This window comes from Suricata suricatta, chromosome 2, assembly GCF_006229205.1.
Source record: "Suricata suricatta isolate VVHF042 chromosome 2, meerkat_22Aug2017_6uvM2_HiC, whole genome shotgun sequence".
Classification (NCBI taxonomy): domain Eukaryota; kingdom Metazoa; phylum Chordata; class Mammalia; order Carnivora; family Herpestidae; genus Suricata; species Suricata suricatta.
In genome coordinates this window covers 108,499,051-108,520,031 of record NC_043701.1, presented here as the reverse complement: position 1 = coordinate 108,520,031, position 20,981 = coordinate 108,499,051, and the positions used below count along the sequence as shown (strand labels likewise).

General features: G+C 37.7%; 1 protein-coding gene across 7 annotated transcripts in view; it reads left to right on the top strand.

Annotated features, from left to right (window-relative positions):
* ARID4B (AT-rich interaction domain 4B) overlaps positions 1-20,981 on the top strand; it is a 147,295-nt gene that overhangs the window by 44,716 nt on the left and 81,598 nt on the right. For all 7 annotated transcript variants that reach the window (XM_029931524.1, XM_029931498.1, XM_029931506.1 and 4 more), the window contains exon 3: positions 18,613-18,723. In XM_029931524.1, coding sequence (XP_029787384.1) covers positions 18,613-18,723 — 111 coding nt within the window. The remainder of the gene's footprint in view (positions 1-18,612; positions 18,724-20,981) is intronic.

Sequence of the window (20,981 nt, the reverse complement as noted above, 5' to 3'; positions counted from 1 at the left end):
AGCGCGCTCATGTGGAGGAAGAGCAGAGAGAGAGAGACCCACAGACTCTGAAGCAGGCTCCAGGCTCCAAATATCAGCACAGAGTCTGATGTGGGGACCGAACCCACAAACTATGAGAGATCATGACTTGACCCGACATCAGATGTTTAGCCAGCTGAGCCACCCAAGCGCCCCGAGTGTCTGACTCTTGAGTTTGGCTCACCTTATGATCTGACTGTTTGTGGGTTCCAATCCCATGTAGGGCTCTGTGCTGAGGGTATAGAGCCTTCTTGGGATTCTCTCTCTTTCTGCCCCTCCCCTGTTCTCCATCTCTCTCAAAATAAATACATTTAAAAAAAAAGAAAAATAGTGTTGGTAAATCTCATAGTGCTTTTTAAGTAAATACTAAATATTAATGTTTAATATTAATAACATAATGAAAATACATACTTGATTTAAATAGTTTCTGGTTATTATAAAAATTATTAAAAATTTATAGAAAATATGGAAAATCTAGAAAAGTAGACAAAAGATCACCCACAATTTAGACATTGCAGAGCTTACTACCGTTAACATTGTCTTTTTTTTATGTTTATTTTTGAGAGAGAGAGAGAGAGAGAGAGAGACAGAGTGGGGAGGGGCAGAGAGAGAGGGAGACACAGAATCTGAAGCAGGCTCTAGGATCTGAGCTGTCAGCACAGAGCTTGATGTAGGGCCTGAACCCACCAACTGTGAGATAATGACCTGAGCCCAAGTTGGATGCTTAACTGACTGAGCCACTCAGGCTCCCTACTACTATTAACATTTTAGTATGTCCTCCCAAGTCTTTGTGTGTGTGTGTGTGTGTGTGTGTGTGTGTGAACAGAATTTGTCATTATAACTTTTATTCTTTTCAATATTTGTTAACAGTGGTTCCTGAATAGGTAGATCAGTTTAATTTATATATTAGTTATAGATGGAGTTTTAAAGGGTGATAGCTTGTTACTTACTAGGCAGCAGGCAATAACACTATGCAGATATTTGGGTGTGTGCTCTTTTCCTACCTCTATTTAGTTATGTCCTTAGAATGACTTAAAGTTCTGCCTCTGCTTGCTTTATTATGCCAGTGAGTAATCGTACTTTTTACTATTTACCTATGGAATTTGTTTCTTTTTATAGAAATGAATGTGCTTTGCAAGATGTTATCAGTTCTGTTATTTTATTATAATGTTAAATAATATCTAAGGTAGGAAATAGTTCTATATCTGGCTAAATCTGATAATGCGTGCATCAAAGTATTCTTGTTCTTTCCTTGCATTTTAATTAGGTAACCTTTATGAAAAAATATATTTATTATACATATATATAAAATCTCTGAGAATTCTGTCTTTAATTGCAGGGTTGTTAGAGACCTACAGAAACATGTTTATAGCTTTGAGGTTAATTATTCCTATGAATATAGTAGTCTGCACCCATTCTCCACAGTACCTTGGTTTACCTACTTACGCTTCCAAAAACCGACACACCCATCAAACTGATTTTTGCATGAACTGAATTTTACATACTGTTATCCCAAAGTCTACTAAACAGAAGGTTGCCTTATTTGATTGTATCCTATGAAGTAATCTGAAGCAGAATATTACCTGTGTGAGTTACAGGCAGCAGTGAGGGCTAGAAGTAACATCTTGGATTTAGTGTACCAAGTAAAAACTGAGACTCTTGAGGATATAAGGTAAGCTAAGTCTGTCATAAAATGTTTTCACACGATATCACAGTGTTGAGAGCAAACCAAATAAATACTGGGTTAATTAGGACCCACTAGAGATGGTTGTTAGCACCATTATGCTTACATAGTGATTGTGTTTTTGATGATTTTAATAATTCCCTTCAGGTATACCAGTAAATTCTAGTATTTCAATGTTTGTCTTTATTTCATACTAGGTCTGTCTTCTCCTATATCATGGTATATGTCCCGAAGCCCTTATTTTACTCCCAAATAGGAAAGTTTAAGGACTGTTTTGTGACTGAAAATTATTTCATTATTAGTAAGATTGGTACTAATACAATTAGTAATATATTAATGTCTTTTCATTATGTATTTCTAATGTTTTTAGCATCTCTCCTTGGTCTTTTCAAGGTATAAATGATGGAGTTTTATTAAATATTACATTAGCCAACTGTCTGAGAATCACTCCCCACTGTAAATAACTCCCTAGCTCCCACTCACCTTGGGGCGTGCTATATAGCATTGCCCTGTTAAGAAGCAGTCTGATGGCAGGTCATTACTGAGCAGTCTGGCCAGTGTGTAACTTTATTTTGAGCTCACATTTGAAACCGCTTATTTTTTTATTTTTATGTCTTAAAACGTAAACAATTAGAAGTTACTCAGAACTCTTTGTAACTGAGTTTGAACTATGGGAGATCGTGACTGTTGTCTTTTTGATGCTTTCCCAGTATCTTTGAAGTAAATTTTCTACATGCCAAATAGCCTGATTTTAGTGGTTCTCCTTTATTTGGGCCTGCCCAGCATGTGTTCTCCCTTCATTTGGTAACGGCATGCCCTTGGTGAACTGTCAGTGTAGGTGCCCCGATCTTGACTGGCTGAGGACTGCGCATGTGATTCAAATTCGGCTTATTGGATATGTTTGAAAAAGTAAGAAAATGGGGGCACCTGGGTAGCTCAGTCAAGTAAGTATCCGACTCTCGATTTTGGCTCAAGTCATGATCTTGTGGTTCATGGGATCCAGCCCCATGTCACACTCTGTGCTCACATCTCGGAGCCTGCTTGGGATTCTCTCAGCCCCTCCCCTACTTGTCTCTTGTTCTCTCTCAAAATATGTAAACACTAAAAAAAAATTTTTTTTTTAAATAAGAAAAATGGAGGGGTGCTTGGGTGACTTGGTTGAGCGTCCAACTTAAAAAAAAATTTTTTTTAACACTTTATTTTTGAGAGAGACAGAGACAGAGACAGCGTGCGAGTAGGGTAGGGGCAGAGAGAGATGGAGGCATAATCTGAAATAGGCTCCAGGCTCTGAGCTGTCAGCACAGAGTCTGGTGCAGGGCTCAGAACCCATGAATGGTGAGATCATGACTTGAGCTGAAGTCAGATGCTTAACAGACTGAGCCACCCAGACTCTCTGAGTGTCTGACTCTTGTTTTCACCCCAGATCATGATGTTATGGTTTGTGGGGCCGTGCTGTCACTGCAGAGCCTGCTTGGGATTCTCACTTTCCCTCTTTCTCTTTCTGCCTCTCCCCCACTTGCACACTCTCTGCCTCTCAAAATAAAATTTTTAAAAAGTAAGAAAGTGGAAATAAAATAATATTAAAATGTTTTATCTTATTAATGCATCAAGTAATATAAACATGTCAAATTTGATGGTATCACTGTTTTTAACTGTCTTATATGACTATCAGAGATGTTATAATAGAAATAATAGAATGTGTTGAGAGTTCAGGTTTGGTAATTCATTGAGAGAACTCACAGTACTTAGCGCATAGTCATACTTGAGCTGTAATTTGTTACAACAAAAGGATACATAATTAGGGAAAGGAAAAGATGTTGGGGCAAAGTCTGGGGGAAATCAGGTGCAAGCTTTCAGAATCTTCTTCTAGTAGAGTCACACAGGAGGCATGATCTGTTTTTAACATAAATAAATCAAAGATTCTCTATTTTTTGTGTTCGTTGAATTGCCCTCATGCTACTTGCAATTTCTCATCTCACCTGGGTAATCAGTCCAGTAGATTCTCTCTTCAATATTTTCTAGGGAAAATGTTTTAGCAAGGGAAATGCTAGTATTTTAGGGCTTTACTAGCTTTTCTTTCTAGCTGGGCATGTTCCTGAAAGGGGATCTTACTGAAAAATTTTCATGACCTCAGTTGAGTCAGAGAATCCCGAGGAGGCAGAGTTTAATGGGTGGCAAGATGGGTGTGGTCATCACAATAGATGGCCATGCAGATTTGATGATGAAATTTTGAAAATCTTCTCATTCACATGGGATCTTAGGTTGATAAGCCATTTGGTTGGTTTAAATTTTTAAAACTCCAGGTCTGGTGATGAACAGTCTGATTGATGTAAGCTATCCTATTAGAATGTCTTGAGGATTGTCTATTATTTCTCAGAGCCCATTGAAAGAAGGCAAGATCAGGTACCCTGGAGGGCCTGTTTTAGATCCCTGTATATAATGTGGACCTTTCTACCTGCTTTCACTAATACTGTCTTGTGTTCACTTACTTAAATACCTGGGCAGTGGGCAACAGGAAATACTCTGTTCTTAAAATGTGGCTTTTTTTGATTTGATACTGCTTCTTATGTAAGAGTAATTTCTGGTGATCCAGAGGACCAGCAGTGTGACCTGGCAATAAGACTAGGTGAAAATGCAGAGCCAGGAGATGGTTTTGACCTAAGTATGTTTCTCTACACCTGTCCTGAAATTATTTCTTGTGGTCCTCAGTGAGGAGAGATTCTCAGCAACTATTACAGTCCCCATGTAGTGTGATGTAGTATGGTAGGTAGGAATGGCCAAATAAAAACCATTTGGTGCCACCGATAAGAACTTGAAAAATGCCAAGATGGTGATCAGAGGAAAAAACAAAACTAAAACCGCAAAGGAAAACAACAAAAAGAAAAACCTGAAATATGCACACAAGAAAATAAGGTCTTAAAAAGTCTCACATTATTGTCTTTATTATTGCCGTTTATCTTCAATTGTAGACTGATAGCCATGGATGAGATGTATCAGAAAGTCCTTTCTAGTTTTAGTGATATTAAAAATTGAAACTCCATAGGAGGCAGGGATTATGTATTGTAAGTGATTTCATTCTTCAAAATTAATGCTTTTCTAGAGCCAGTTCCAAAGTATCTAACTAACTTTGTATTAAAATAGAATATAGGTGCTATGGTTATCCAGAATTCAGGTAAGTTATTCAAGAAGTTTTAGTTCAGTGAGAAAAGAATAGTTAGTAGATTAATAGATAAGGCATTTATTTTTTTGTAGAAGGTTGAAATCTTATTTTAGTGTAATCTTTCAAAATTGTGAATTAAATTACATTTGAGTTTCCTGTGATTTTAGTTTGAGGGTTTTGGCAGTGCCCCCTTCCAATCCCATCATACTAGCTGGAATATACAACATTAAATTTGTCCAATTAGTCTTCTCTATGTCATAGGCCTATATTGTGATCAGTTAGCTTAAAATTTTAAACTGGATTGGTTTAATATCTGTATAGATGTGATCTAAGTCCTAAGTAACACAGGACATTATGGATGTTTAGTAACTCTTTATAGAATTACAGTTACATTTTATATGATCTCTAACTTTGATAGGTTTCTGATGGGCTTTAATTAAGACTATTTTGATTATAGATAATAGAAAACATCTCAGATTATCAAAATCAGAAAAGAGGATTTATTTTAAGGATACATCTTACCAAGAACAGAAAGTCCAGTCAGATTTTAGGAGGAATTTAACTAGCAGGAACTAGCTATTCTCTTAGTCTCTTAGTCACTCAGAGGACACACAGTGTCTTTTATGTCCCTTTTTCCTCTGTACATCTGTTTTGTTCTTCATTTCTTTTCTTTTCTTTTTTTTTGGTCACGCATGCAAAAGCAAAGGGCAGTTTTATTACGGCTTAGGCTCGCCGAGCCTAAGTTTGGGCTCACAGCCTTCACCAATGCAGTGGATCTATGCTGAGAACCCCAAACAAGGGCTGAGCAGGGTTTTTATGGGGCTTGGGAAGGGGGAGTTACAAGAAATTGTGACATAGGTACAGTGACCCAATCATTACTGTAAAACAGTATTGACAGCAGATTTAACCATTCACATTGTCTAGAGTATTCGTTACTTTTGGCGGGATCCAATTACAACATTTAGAGTACCTTTAAAATCAACCAATTACAGGGCGAGCCTAGGGTCTTGTTCGGCGACTATCGGGTTAACTTTGACATTAGGTGTTCTTTATTTCTTAACTCTCATTGCAGTTGACCAGTTTTCTCTGCTTCTCTCTACACGTCAGAAAATGGCGACAGGCTCTATTATTTTGCTCTACCAACAAATTGATTGGCATTTCAGCTTTAAATTCATGTGAGAGAGAACCTGGTCTGTCCAGTTTAGATCAAGGGTCTGGCTACTAATCTAATCAAAGCATGTTGCCAGAACATATCTCTTTGTTAGGAGAAATAATCTAATAGTTGATGCTTATCAACTCCGCTTGACAAACGTGAAGCTAGGCTCAGAGAAGTCAAATAATCAGCATCAAAGGTCATATGCTTAGCAGGTCACAGACCTGGAGTTTGAACCAGGTACTCTGACTCCAGAGCTCATGCTTTTGACCTTTAGATATAAAGTGCTTCTCAGTATAAGGTGTTTTTGAAATATAGACAATTTTTACCTACCTTAAGGGAAGTCTCATTTAGCTGCCCTTAACTAATGTCTAACTTCTTTGGTTCAGTAAATGTTTCCCGAATTCCTCCAGGATGCAGGTGACGTTTAGGACTAGGGCATCTAGAGATGAATAAGAGGCTATTTTCTGTAGTAAGTTGCACAATCGAGGAGAGATGGCAGATACAAATCATTAAAATACAGTGTGACATGGGGGTGCCTGGCTGGCACAGTGGGCAGAACATGACACTCTTGATCTCAGGGTCGTGAGTTTAAGCCCCATATTGAGTGTGAAGGCTACTTAAAATAAAAATTTTTAAAAAGTAGTGTGAAATGTTCACCTTTACAGAATGTTTCTTTCTGTTTGGGACAAGCAAAGCCTAGTATAAAGTATAATGCATTGTAGCATTGGTTACTAAAGGAGTTAATACAATTAAGTACTCTGAAATTAGAATGAATTCTAGGGCTTAGAATGTGTATTACATATTATGTGGGTCAATTTTTTTGGTCACTAGATAGGTAATGGGCAGGTTTTCAAGTGATCAAAATTAGTTTCCTTTTGATGGCTTCTTTCAGGGTTATATTCTTGAGAATGTAAATCAAGATAAAACTTGGTTGGTGGGCCAGGCAGCCATCAAGAGAGAAAAATGGTTATACCCCTGTTAGTGGTATAAGGGTCAAATGCAGGTTTCCCAGGACCTAGAGCTCTGTGAGAGGCCCAATCTGAAGGAAATATACTTAGGTGGAGTTCTGAGGGGCCCAGAAAGATTAGTAGTGCAAAGCTGGGTCTTGCTCATGGGCCACGGAGCAGGAGCAGGTTCTGAGCAGGTTATAGAATAGGGCTGTACTGTTAGATGTCTGAGGTGTTGGTCTCTGGTTTCCCACCTGTTTAAAAGGAGAGTTGGGGTGCCTGTGTGGCTCATTCGGTTAAGTGTCCGACTTTGGTTCAGGTCATGATCTTGAGGTTTGTGAGTTCTAGTCCCGTGCCGGGCTCTGTGCTGATAGCTTTAGAGCCTAGAACCTGCTTCAGATTCTGTCTCCTCTTTCTGCTCCTCCCCTGCATGCGCGTTTGCTTACTTGCTCTCTCGCTGTCGCTCTCTCTCAATAATAAATAAACATAAAAAATTTTAAAGGAAAATCATTGTTAGGTTGAACCATAAAAAATTGTCAGTATTTGACCTTTTTTGATCTATAAAACAGCATTTTCATATGGTTTAATATTTGCTGAGTACTTATCCAGGACTTTTCAGTCTCCCAGATTCTAAATAATACTACTTAATTTAAAACTCGCAAGCCCCGTACAAGAGAAATCTCCACAAACTACAGAGAGGAAATCAAAGATTAAAATGGTGGAGGTGAAATTCAACTCTAAGACAGAAAGTTACTTAGTAAGTGAATAGCAATCTCTCTGGCTCAAAAGCCAGAGAATTTTGAAATTTGCAGGAGTCTTAATCTGTACATTGAGTGGTATGACCATTCTGAAATCAGATAACAAATAGGGGATAGCTTTCATCAGGAGAGCTAGTGAACCGAGTCCCAAACCCCAAGTCCACAGGATTTGCTTCCTCCTTGTTCTCTCTGCTTCTGGTCTCTACTGTTTATCTCGTTGTTGTCCCTTATTTCATCTATTTCTTTCCACTCCATCTCTCCTTCTGTGTTCCCCTTTCTGCAGTCGCGAAGACATAAGTTACATAAAGGCTCGTGCAGCACAGGTACAAGTATGTGGTGATTAGCAGAATCACATCTAAAATGTGGAAGAACATTCAAGCTTCATGAAGTGAAAAATAAAAATATACAATGGGGGGGCGCCTGGGTGCTCAGTTAGTTAAGCATCGGACTCTTAGATTCAGCTCAGGTCATGATTTCACAGTTCAGGAGCTTGAGTCCGCACTGACAGTGTGGAGTCTGCCTGGGATTCTCTCTCTCCCTCTCTGCCCCTCCCTCCCTCGCTCTCTCTCTCTCGCTCTCGCTCTCAAAATAAATAACTAAATAAACTTAAAAAAAACAACTTAGAGTGCAGTAAGAGTAGTTGGTCAAACTATCTGTGGTCTATCTCTCTGGTTATTTTGCTAGGGGGAAATATCTGGAATGGTATTCTGATACTCCCCTCTGAGAAGATAGACGCATCTGCTAATCGGATTTTCCCCCTTAGTTTTCTATTATTATTTTATTGGTAATAAAACAAAAATGTAATAATACTGTTTTCAGGTCATCTTTAAAAATGTTTGGTTAAGAGGCTTTCAGGGATTTTTATTATTTTGGTAATCATGCAAACTCTTAGAAAATACTATGTAGATGCGTTCTAGGGGCTTATCTTGTGACGTTTCAAAATGTTCTGTTGCTTTTTAATTCATGTCAAAGTAGATATTACTAACATGGTCAGATAGACATAAATCATAACGATGCCAGTTTATGCTTTCTCTTTGTAATTCTGATTTTTGAACTGGCTGATTCATAGGCTCTTCTAGTTTCCAGATAATTAAAGTTTAACTATTATAAATAAACATGGTATATTCTGAGAGTGACATTCTAAAGCAGATTCATTTATGTTTGAATAAGGTTTTAATCTCACTAGCAAGATGACAAAATAAGATTAAACTTCTGAGGGCAAAATAAATTGGCTACCTTTGTGTTATATGAGGAAAGTGCCTGTGCTGTTTTTAGCTCATAGAATAATGTCTTAAATATACAGTAGGCACTTAATAAATGTCCTTCCTATATTTCTGTCTTCCCTCTTTTCTGATGATGAATAGTCTAGTTAGAATGAGTTTTTAAATTTTCTAGAAATCTGCAGACACCCTTCTGTCAATATGTGTCAATATGCAGGTGTCTCTCTGGTACTAGTAGATGTAGGTCTGAAATTTACTTACAAGTAACTTGTGGTTCCATCCTCTAAAGTAACTTAATTTTTAGGAAAATATTTGGAAATATAGGTGGCATCCAGAGTAGATTTTTGTATTGGGGTAAAGATTGATTTTTTTTTAATATCCAAAAATGTTTACAATCCTGTAAAAAAACTAAAAAACAAAAAAACAACAAAAACCTAGACAGATAAAGAATACAAATGAGCAATTCATAGAAGAAATATACAAATACACAAATGCCCGATGAATATATATATTACCGTAAAAATAATTTATTTTATTTTAAAAGAATTTTGAATTTATAACACAAATAGTTAATATAATCACATGTATGCATATGTATGCACCTGTTATCATTATCTTCAAACTTTTTGAGAGCAAGCTGCAGTGCAGCCATGACGTCGTCACCCCTAAATGCTCCAGTGTGTAATTCCCAATAAAAAGGCTGCTCTTGTACCTATCCTGCATTCAGCCCTCAAAATCAGGAAGTCAGCATTGATATAATACTGCCAACCTATCCATGGATCCCTTTTAAATTTTGCCAGTTCTCCTAAGAATATCTCTTTTTCCTTTCTGGTCCGTGCTTTATCCAAAAATTCATGTTGCATTAGACCACTGCAATCTAAAACTGTATCCTAGTTTTCACTACATTTCATATTCTTTAATGGAAGGAATACAGGAATAGGAATGCTGTAGGGTAACTTCTTCAACCTGGGTCTCATGTTTTGCATTGTTGAATGAGTATACCCCACCGAAAGTTGCTCTTTTGTTTTCAGTGTATTTTGCCATTCCACCACTGATAATTGAGTAATAGTCCAGAATCATACCAATATGTTGTTAATCAGACCCCCCCCAATCATCTTAGCACCCGTAAACAACACTGTGAATCTGTCGTCTTTATGATGGCTGCCAAAAGATGATTCTTTACTTTCATCATTCCTACCACAGTTATTAACATTTTACTATAAGGAAGGTCTCTCCCTTTCTGCGTTTACGTGTTTATTCATCATTCATTCACTTCTCAGTGTGGACTCCTGGATGGCAGTCTTAATGAGTGGGTTGCAATTTGTTATTACGTTTTTCAACTGCAGTATGATTTACTTAGAGTGGAATATGCACATCTTAAGTCAGTCAGTTTTGACATACGCATACATGCCTAACAGAGATAACCAGAATTTATTTTGATGCTCAGTTTCCCCCATTTGGCCAGCAGAATCTCCTTCAGTTGGCTCCTATGTCTCTGAAATGTCTCCCGTCATTCATTGAACACTTCCTTACTTTCTGGCACAAGATATTTCAGATTCTTCATGTACTTTCTCTGCCCAACTTTGAAGTTAGCCATTTCTCCAAAGATCCCTGGTTTCTTTTTTTCTTTCTTTCTTTTTTTTAAGTTTATTTATTTTGAGGGAGAGAGACACATACCCAGAGAGAGAGAGAGAGAGAGAAAGAACAAGTTGGGGAGGGGTAGAGAGAGAATCCCAAAGGAGGTTCTGCACTGTCAGCACAGAGCTAGAAGTGGAGTTTGAAGTCACAAACCCTGAGATTAGGGCCTGAGCTGAAATCAAGAGTTGGACGCTCAACCTTTCGAGCCAGGTTGCCCTCCTTGGTTTCTTTTCATGTGGGACGGGACTTAGAAGCCAAGAGATGGGCGTTTGTCGTGTTTTTTGTCACTGAGCTTTCAGGTGCTCTTGTGCCTTCTTGGTGGACAATTAGGAAAATATATGGACGTATACATACACACACAAGACAAATACATATATGCATATGGTTATAACTACACATATATGCCTGTACACATACACACATACACATATATATGTATATATGCATCTTTAACTACTTATTTGTTTTCCTGTGTGTGTGTGTATCATGCAACCATGAGTTCATATTTCTAATTCCAGGCCAGTGCCTTAGACATATTTACTTTATGTTATTTCAGAGAGAAAGAGAGAATGAGCGGGGAAGGGGGCATAAGGAGAGAGTGAGAAAGAGAGAGAAAGAGAATCTTATGCAGGCTGCTTGCTCAGCCCGATGTGGGATCATGACCTGAGCCAAAACAAAGGGTCACACGCTCAACCTACTGAGCCACCCAGGTGCCCCTACCTTAGACTTATTTATAGCTCTTTAGTCCTTCCTTTCTTTTAAATTTCTTTGGCAGTGAGAAACATGGCCCCACCATCCTCCGTATATTTACTCATTCGATCACTCAGTTTACTTATTTGTTGAGTGTAACAGATTTAATTATGCTGCTCATTTCCTTGGTCTCTGCTGAGCTCCCACCATGTCCTTAGCCACTGGGTCGGCCTTTGCTTTCCATGCGGCTCCCTCAGCCTCCTCCTCATTACCATGGATACTCAGCATCTGTCCTCTCTTGTAGCTCCCCAACCCTTACCCCTCACTAGCACATGTCCTCGATACCACATGAAAAGGAAAGGAGGAAATGGTCCCAGGCAAGATAAGATTTTAGATTATAGTTTTATTTCTTCAGTGTACTTTTTTTGGTATGTCTTAAAAATTAGTGCGTTTTAGTTTTTAAATGACATACTCTTTAGTATATAGGTATATATTTTCATTCATTCATCTACTGGAATTTTCTCCACTGTTGTTTTAATGCCTCTTTGAGATTGTCATATACAAAAGGTCGTTTTCTTAGATTTCTTGTTACACTGTGTGTTTAAGTACAGTACATATATTTACTGCGGGTTTTGGCGTCAAATTTAATACTCTTCTGATTCTCCTGTGGCTGCATCGGCACTGCCAAAACCGGTTTGAATACTTACCCTTCTACAGAAACTATCTCAGTAAAATGTTATCAGGCATGTTTTACTTTTTTAAAAACAGCTCTTGAATAACTGAATATTTCCTAGGCAGTGCTAACATTAGTCAGCCATTTGGAGAATTGATTCAACTATTGTCTTTCTAAAGCTTACTTCAAATATTTGGTGTACTGCAGCCCAAGGCATGTTAGAAATTACTGTTGATTCCTTTGGGCATTTGTATGTTTCACTGGCGTTTTGGCCTCTTAAAGGAGTATTATCCACCAATAGCTAATTTAAAAAGTGTTTATGCTTTTTAGTGTTCCCTTGGAATTCAATGGTTTTTAGGTGCCAGTTAGGGCATTTGGTAGATTCACTAGAAAAATAATTGTTTAAGCAAGGCTGGATAACTGTGAGGTAGCTGTTGCCTTGACAACTAGAAAACGGTTCTGTTTGCTAAACAAAGGGATAGTAATTTAGTAGTTTAATTTCCTTTTTGGCATGAAGGTGCCACATAATAACATTTTAGTTAGCTTCTGAGATGGTCCATATTATTGACCAAAATCAGAGAAGCAGAGCAAAAAGAGAAGGTAAGAGTTTTTTTCTGGTTTTACAATGTGTCTACCTAACAGGGGCAGTGTTGGTGCATGGAATCTTAGTTAACCTTTTGACATAATTCTTTGTGTATCTCTGTGGACTGAAGGACGGTAGCCCTGGAAGTAGGCAGGTAGTCTCGGTGGTCTTTCCACCACACTCCTGGGGCGAGATGTCCTTCGCAGTGGCACGTCCCTACGGGCACTTTAACCTCTGTGGTTACTACAGTCCACAGGATTACTTTATATCTGAATTGAATAGGGGGGACAGTATTTAAATCTATTTATTCATTTTTGAGAGAGAGGGAGAGAGTGAGTGCGCTCGCGACCTAGCTCGTGGGGAGAAGGGCAGAGGACATCTTAAGCAGGCACCACTCCCAGTGCAGAACCCTGCTCAGGGCTCCATCTCAGGACTGTGAGATCATGACCTGAGCTGAAATCAAGAGTTGGCTGCTTACCCAACAGCTATGCAGGTGCCTCAGAGGGATAATATTTAAACTCTTTCTCCCCTCCCTCTTCCATATATATATATATATATATATATATATATATACACACACACACATATACATACACACACACACACACACAGTTAAGTTAGCATCTGTTCTACTTGTGTGGGATCTCTTTTGTATAGGACTTACATTTTTTTTTTAATGCACAGCTTTCCCTGCAAATTATTAATACCAACAGTCTTTATTTTGCACTGTATGCTGAGCCCTGTTCTAAGCACTTTATATGTAACATTTCAGTTCTTCTCCCTGTGAGACAGTTACTCTTCTATCCTGAAGTACAGAGGTTCTAGCCCAAGGTCATCTCCCTACTAAGTGGTAGGTTTGAACATAAGCATCTAATTCAAGAGCCTGTGCTCTTGGGGTGCCTGGGTGGCTCATTTGGGTTAGTGTCCAACTCTTAATTTCGGCTCAGGTCTTGATCTCATGGTCGTGAGTTCAAGACCCTCATTAGGCTCCATGCTGCATGGAACCTACTTAAAAAACAAAGCCTATGCTCCTAATTACTATATTGTACTGAGTCTTGTTAATACAGTCATTGTAAATACATTAGAGGGTACAGAAAAGTATTAATAGGAAAGATAAAAGCAACCCATAATCCCAGTCACAACAGATTAGAATCCTTCTTTTTTAAGATTATAATACTCTTTATTCTGATGAAATGATGTAATGTCGGGTTTCTTTGAAAATAATCATTGTTTGGAAGGAATGGGTAGGAGTGTAGGTGAGACAAAATTGCATTGATAATTGTGGGAGTCAGAGTATGAGCATATTATAGGCCCATCTTCTTTTGTATATGTTTGAAATGTACCTTACTATACATTTTACTTTTTTATATTTATTTTGGAAGGAAGTAAGTGTGAGCAAGCAGGAGAGAGGCAGAGAAAGAGGGAGAGAGAAGGCCAATTAGGCTCCACACTGCCAGCAGAGAGCTGGCAAATGTGCACTTGATCCCATGAGCTGTGAGATCATGGCCTGAGCCAAAATCAAGAGTTGGTGGCTCAACTGACTGAGCCGCCCAGGCACCCCTCGTTTTGATAGTATTCAGTTTAAAAAGCAAAGCATAGGGGTGCCTGGGCGGCTCAGTCAGTTGAGCTACTGACTCTTGATTTCGGCTCAGGTCATGATCCCAGGGTTGTGGGATTGAGCCCTGGGTTAGTGATGGACCTGCTGGGGGAGATTTTGTCTATCTTCCTCTGTTCCTCCCCTGCTTGTGTACTTGCTTTCTCTCAAAAAACAAAACAACAAAAAAAACTCCCATAGAATACACACCAATTGTAACAATTTTAAAAAATGGAAGACTTATTTTGAATGAAAGATTTTCATATACATATCCTTCCATTCCATTTCCCTTAAAAAATTTTTTTTAATATTTATTTTTGAGAGAGAGACAGAGAGACAGAGCACAAGTGGGGGAGGGGCAGAGAGAGAGGGAGACACAGAATCTGTAGCAGGGTCCAGGCTCCGAGATGTTAGCACAGAGCTGGATGCGGAGATCAAACTCATGAGCCCGAACTCACAAGCTGTGAGATCATGACCTAAGCCAAAGTCAGATGCTTAACCAGCTGAGCCATCCAGGTGTCCCTCCATTCCCATTTTTAATTCCTGTTAACAGTTATTCTTATCTTTATTTATTTATTATGTATGTTCTTTCTGTATGTACAATGTAAATAACTGATGATTTTTGCATTTCTAGAAGTAGAATAATATTTTAAAGACATATACATATTGCCAGATATCCTATGGTATTTTTTCATTAGATTTAGTACTGAAAATATTATATTCTGAGGAGTATTGACCTTGGAAAAGTGAGGAAAATGGTGTAACTTTTCCATTTGCACTGACTTATGGTGAGCAATCATTTTTCTTCTAGCATTTTAAAAATAAAAAGAGGAGGTGCCAAATCTGAATTTACATTGGTTTAATGATTTGTTTGCCCACCTTGAGTGTTTTGTCATAGTAATTGTTAATAGCTAAATACTTGAGGCAGTACTTGAGTGCTTTTTAATATTGACCATGTTTTCCTGATGTAGATAGAGCCTGAAGCTTAGAGAAGTATGGTAGCCTACATAAACTCATAGTTAGTGTAAGGAATCGACCTGGGGTTAGGACCATGTCTTTCTGCTTTGAAAGCCTGTGCTAGTCTGCTTTATATGTACACAAAGCTGAACGTGTAGGTAGATTATGGATTTCATTTGTTTTTCTGTAGAAATTCTCATTCATATTTTGGTTGGAATAGTTTCAGTTCTAGATGAGTATGTGTCTTAAAAGTATCCCATTCTGACTATCTCTGTAACTCCAGTGCTTTGAGATAGACTTGTTAGAGGTATACAAAATTCAAATTCTTATGTTTATCTAATGATGAGAATTTAGGAACAGAAAAGTAACTTACTTAAGATGATACAAAACAAAATAACAGAGGCAGAAGTAATCTGAGAACATAGGTCTTTGCTTTTAGTCTACAACCTTTAACAAATTAACACCATTCTAACAATGTATTCCAATTTAGCAGGTGTTTATTATACTTTGGTATCCCTTTTCAAGTATATTTCTTTCTTTTTTTTTTTAATGTTTATTTTTGAGAGAGAGAGAGGGAGGGAGGGAGACACAGGATCTGAGGTAGGCTCCAGGCTCTGAGCTATCAGCACAGAGCCAGGCACGAGGCTTGAACCCATAAGTGGTGAGATGATGCCTAACTGACTGAGCCACCCAGGTCCCTCACAAGTATTTTTCTAATAGACATTTTCTTTATATGTTTTGCTAATTCCTCTCCATGTATTCGAGATTGAAGGAAGGGAAATATTACCCTTTAAGATAATAGTTTGCTCCCACAGTAGTTGAGGTAGTCGCTACTCTTTTCTGCCTGCATAGATTTTTATGTTGGTAAGGATGTGAAATGGTCTTGATTTGGGAGGAAAAATCTCCTCTTTCAAATTTAAGTTGAATAAATCTCAATGATCATCTTTATTGCTTCCTATCATTGGGAGAGTTGCTAGGGTTTGATATGAATAGTAATGAAAATATGTAAATGGTTTGTATACTAGAAGTCTAAATATATTACTATTCTATTCCCTTTTTGGTTCACAATCTCTATTATAAAAATATCTAAAAAGCTTATTACATCTTAAATATTTGTTTCTGAGTAGGCACAAATGTGCAACTTTTAATTGATTTCTTGTGGGGTTTTTTTTTTACATTTTACAATTTCTTGTTCCTCATCAGTTTTCATTTATTTTTAACTATACTGTTTGTCTATGAAAATAAATTTACTAACTAATAAGGCAGGATGTGTTAATAAGACAGGTTTGCAAGTTGTAGAGAGTGATGAGCCTACGGTAGTGAAGACAGGCTCACCGTTTCCTTTTCCAGCAGTAACATACAATATCAATTGAACCACAAAGTGAATTGATGTCTTTCTAAAACTTACTTAACATTTCTGGGTGAAGTGTTAATGAGTCCGTTTCATACTCTTGGTATCTAAAAAGCCACTAGCTTGCCTGGAATTTTAACCAAGGTTTTGACCATGAAAAATGGTATTTTCAGAGAGCTAAGGTAGATGATGATATGCCCTAGATAACTAGAAAAATGCATTTAACTTTAGGTTCAAGAGCAGTAGAGAGTTATCAAGTTGTAGTTAATGATATCAACAACTTTAAAAAGTAGAATTTTAAAAATTATTACTTTTCTGTAAAGATATATATACCCTTGTGGCATAAACAAATTTAAATATGGGCATTTTCCTAGGTGGTTTATTTATTTATTTTTTGCCTTTTTAAAACAAGTTTTTATTTATTTATTTATTTTGAGAGAGACAGAGTGAGTGTGGAAGGGGCGGGGGCCAGGGGGAGAATCACAAGCAGTCTCCACACCTTCCATGTGCAGCCTGAGGCAGGGCTAGAACCCACGAACTGTGAGATCATGACTTGAGCTGAAGCCAAGAGTCAGAAGCTTAATGGACTGAACCACCCAGGTGCCCTCAGAATAAATTTTTTTTTCCATAATCACTCTCATGTGTGTTACCCACGTGAATTTCAAATGAAATTTATAATGAATTTCCAAATGAAATTTACATTTTCATCATTCACTACTGTATTGAAAGCATTTTCTACCTTATGTTCTGTGGAATTTCTGCAGAACATTAATAGATGTTAATAGGGAAAAAATGGTTTCTTTGGACAAATAGATTAGGAAACAAGGCAGAGTAGGGATTCATTCAATAAACTGATTTTCCCAAACTCTCTCCTCCTCCTCTTGTTGATGGAACATCTCAGGGTGTAAGTATTTCTTGTGAAACACTTTGGGAAAAGTTACTTACATAATCTTTCTTTGATTGTGAAATTGATTAATATAAGCAAAACTCCTTAGAATTTTAGATTTTACACAGAAATGTATCTGATTATAAAAAGTCAGAGCAGCTATTTTAGGTGTATTAAAAACTAAATCACACATACACATACACACACACACACACACACACACACATCGAAGGGTAAATAAACAGTGAACCCATGGCAGAGTATTTAATAAGACTTCCCAGATTAGATTTCTTCATATAGTTTTTTTTCTCCAGTACTTTGTGTTTTTTTGTTTTTGTTTTAAAAAATTTTTTAAACATTTTTATTATTGAGAGACAGAGACAGAGCATGAGCCTGGGAGGGACAGAGAGAAGGGGAGACACAGAATCTGAAGCAGGCTCCAGGCTCTGAGCTGTCAGCACAGAGCTTGATGCAGGTTCGAACTCTCAAACCGTGAGACCATGACTTGAGCCAAAGTTGGATGCTTAGCCAACTGAGCCATGCAGGTGCCCCTCCAGTACTTTGAATACGTGTAATTCCTCCCACCCTCTTTGTGTTACATTATTCTACCTTAGAATTGTCTAGATAGGGATAGGACAAAGCGGCTCTGAATTTGGGTGACTAAAGTACAGTGAATATTAAAAGAAATTTGTCAGACTTTGAGACTTTTAAGGATCTGCCTTCTCTTTAGGTGGTCATACAGTAAATGAATATTTGAACGAATGGGTAGATGGAAGGGTGGATGGAATGATAAACTTGTAATTAACCTGATTCATATCATAAACTGTATACATTTTATATAGAGCAATATATGCATTTTTATTTTAAATGACATTTATTTATTAAAAACAGCTTTTAACATTTATTCATTTTTGAGAGAGAGAGAGAAGAGGGGCAGAAAGAGAGGGAGACACAGGATCTGAGGCAGGCTTCAGGCTCTGGGCTGTCAGTATAGAGCCTGACGTGGGGCTGAAACTCATGAACCATGAGATCATGACCTTAACTGAGCTGAAGTTGGATGCTTAACTGACTGAGCCACCCAGGCACCCCATATGATATACATTTAAATGGACTTTTGATACATAGATTTTACTTATTTTTAAGCTAAAGTATTTTACAAATGGTTTTTATTAACACATTATTACATTCAGTTATTACAACTTTTATAGCTGTAACAGGATTAGATCTGCCATTCGGAGGTCTAATTGTGGCGGAGAATTAGAGTTTAGATCTAATTATATTTGTTTGCATTTCTTAGGCCCTTGATGAGCCTCCCTATTTGACAGTGGGCACTGATGTGAGTGCTAAATACAGAGGAGCCTTTTGTGAAGCCAAGATTAAGACAGCAAAAAGACTTGTCAAAGTCAAGGTATGGTATATGTGGATTTTATAAATTATACAATCAGTATTTGATATTTAAACTCTTATTTGTAAGTGTATTTACGACTTTTTTCCCCCTACAGGATTACTTTAGTTACTATGTAATGGTTGCCACATACCTGAAAACAAAGCATTATTTGGGATTTTAAAGTATTCTAATTGGAGTGAAGTTAGGTTATTACAGATTGGTATTTTGAATGCATTTTGCTGTAGACTTGGTACTGTTTGTGTTGTTAACCTTTTAGAGCTGGAAAGGACCTTAGAAGTCATGTAGTTTAATTCTTAATTTTACACCTTTCCTTCCCATTTTAACCATCAAATTGAAATGTGATTTATAGTTGATGATGTTTAGATAATGGCAAAATAAGGTAGATCTCATTGATTTCCTTATCCTCTACCTTTCTTGAATGCTTGTGTTTTGTCTCAGATAATGCAGAAATGTAATTGTTTACATTTTGATAAATTATCAGTGTTGAAAAATACAGCACAGGTAAAATATTTGAAGGTAGATATTTATTCATTTGTCAGTTATTTACTGAGTGGTGATCTGTTAGGTGGGAAGGAGGATGGAGATATCAGGGTGACCTGACCTTTGACCTTTGTCCTCAAGGGAATTATGTAGTCCAGCTTAACAGATACTCTGTAAAACACTGGTTTTAATATCCCAGTTACTAAGCAGGCCACAGAGCTGTTGTATGTCCAGTGGAGAGTTTCTGATTCTCTTTTGGAGCTTTTCCCTTGCTTATATGCTTAGGTGTTTACGCATGGAGTTGTTGAAAAAAGCTTCCTAGGTCACTTACACTCATAAGTGTGTTAAGATCCATTGTGATAAGACCTTTAAATTAACTGTAAACCCATAGGAATCTAGTCTTGGCCCTGCCAGTAGCTTCAGTTTTCACATGCCTGGAGCGTGTGAGCTCTTTTGTGGGTACTCTTACAGTGTTCATACAGCGGCATTTCCTGTTCTGATTTCACACACTGGTGTGCCCTGAGCACTCATTTTTTTGGCCACTACGATCTCAGAAATGAAGAGGAAGCTTTTTATCTGTTTCCTCACTCTTCTGGACAGGGCTGCTACCAGCACAGGTAACACCTTAGTGTGAATTAGACGAAAGTCCTCACTCCTGGTGGATCATCTCCTTAGCAGAGTATGGCATACAGGTTAAGACTGTTGTATTAATTAGAAAAATGTGTTTCTTTTGGACAGGAGCAGTTTTACTGTAGGACCTATGCTTTGTTCTGGAGGGCACAGGCTGGATTTTAGCCCTGACATAGAGTCTCAGCTGGGTGTTGGTGTTTAATGAATGAAGCAGCTAAGTGGCATGTACCACTCCTGCTAATGTCTTGCTATTATTAAAAGGAACAAAACTGTTAGTCTCTACTGCCTCTGTTGATAGCATGTAGTACCAGTACCTTGTGTCTTGTAAATAACGAATATCTAAAATTGTTAGTTGTTTTGGCTGCTCTAAAAATCTGTGTATAATTCAGTTAATTATTTTCTCAGCAGATATAGTTGTAAACTTCTATAATGGTTTAGTTTGTGTATGATTCGAAATTAATACATTTTTAATAGTTTGTTGATAAACTTCTTCCTCATCAGTTGTTTTCATTTATCGAACATCTGTGTGCTAAGCACTATGTTAGGTTTTTTAAAATTTATTAACATTTATTTATTTTTGAGACAGAGACGGAGCTTGAGCAGGGGAGGGGCAGAGAGAGAGGGAAACACAGAATCCGAAGTAGGCTCCAGGCTCCGAGCTGTCAGCAGAGAGCCCTATGCGGGGCTCGAACCCACAAACTGTGGGATCGTGACCTGAGCCGAAGTCGGAAGCTTAACCGACTGAGCCACCCAGGCACCTCACACTATATTAGGTATTGAAACTCTAGTGTTAAAATCTGATCTCTGTCATAAATTGGCTTCAAGTCTAAGTGAATGACAGAGATACCTAAATGCATAATTTAAATGACCTGTGGTAAGGCTTTTGTATGAGACAGAAATGCCTGGGATGCTGTGAGTACAGGACATTGCTTTCATTTGTGAGCATATCACGTAAGTTGGTTATCCTGCACATCTGATAAGACCATGTTGATGGTTCAATTCCCATAAGAATTCTTGCTTTGTATAGGAAAAACAGCTTTTTCTATACTGAATACTGGAAGCTATTTTAGTTTTCACCAACTAATTAAATATTTATGCTTGAACTATATTTTTGACTTAGCCTCCTTAAATCTGGTTTCCCATTCTAT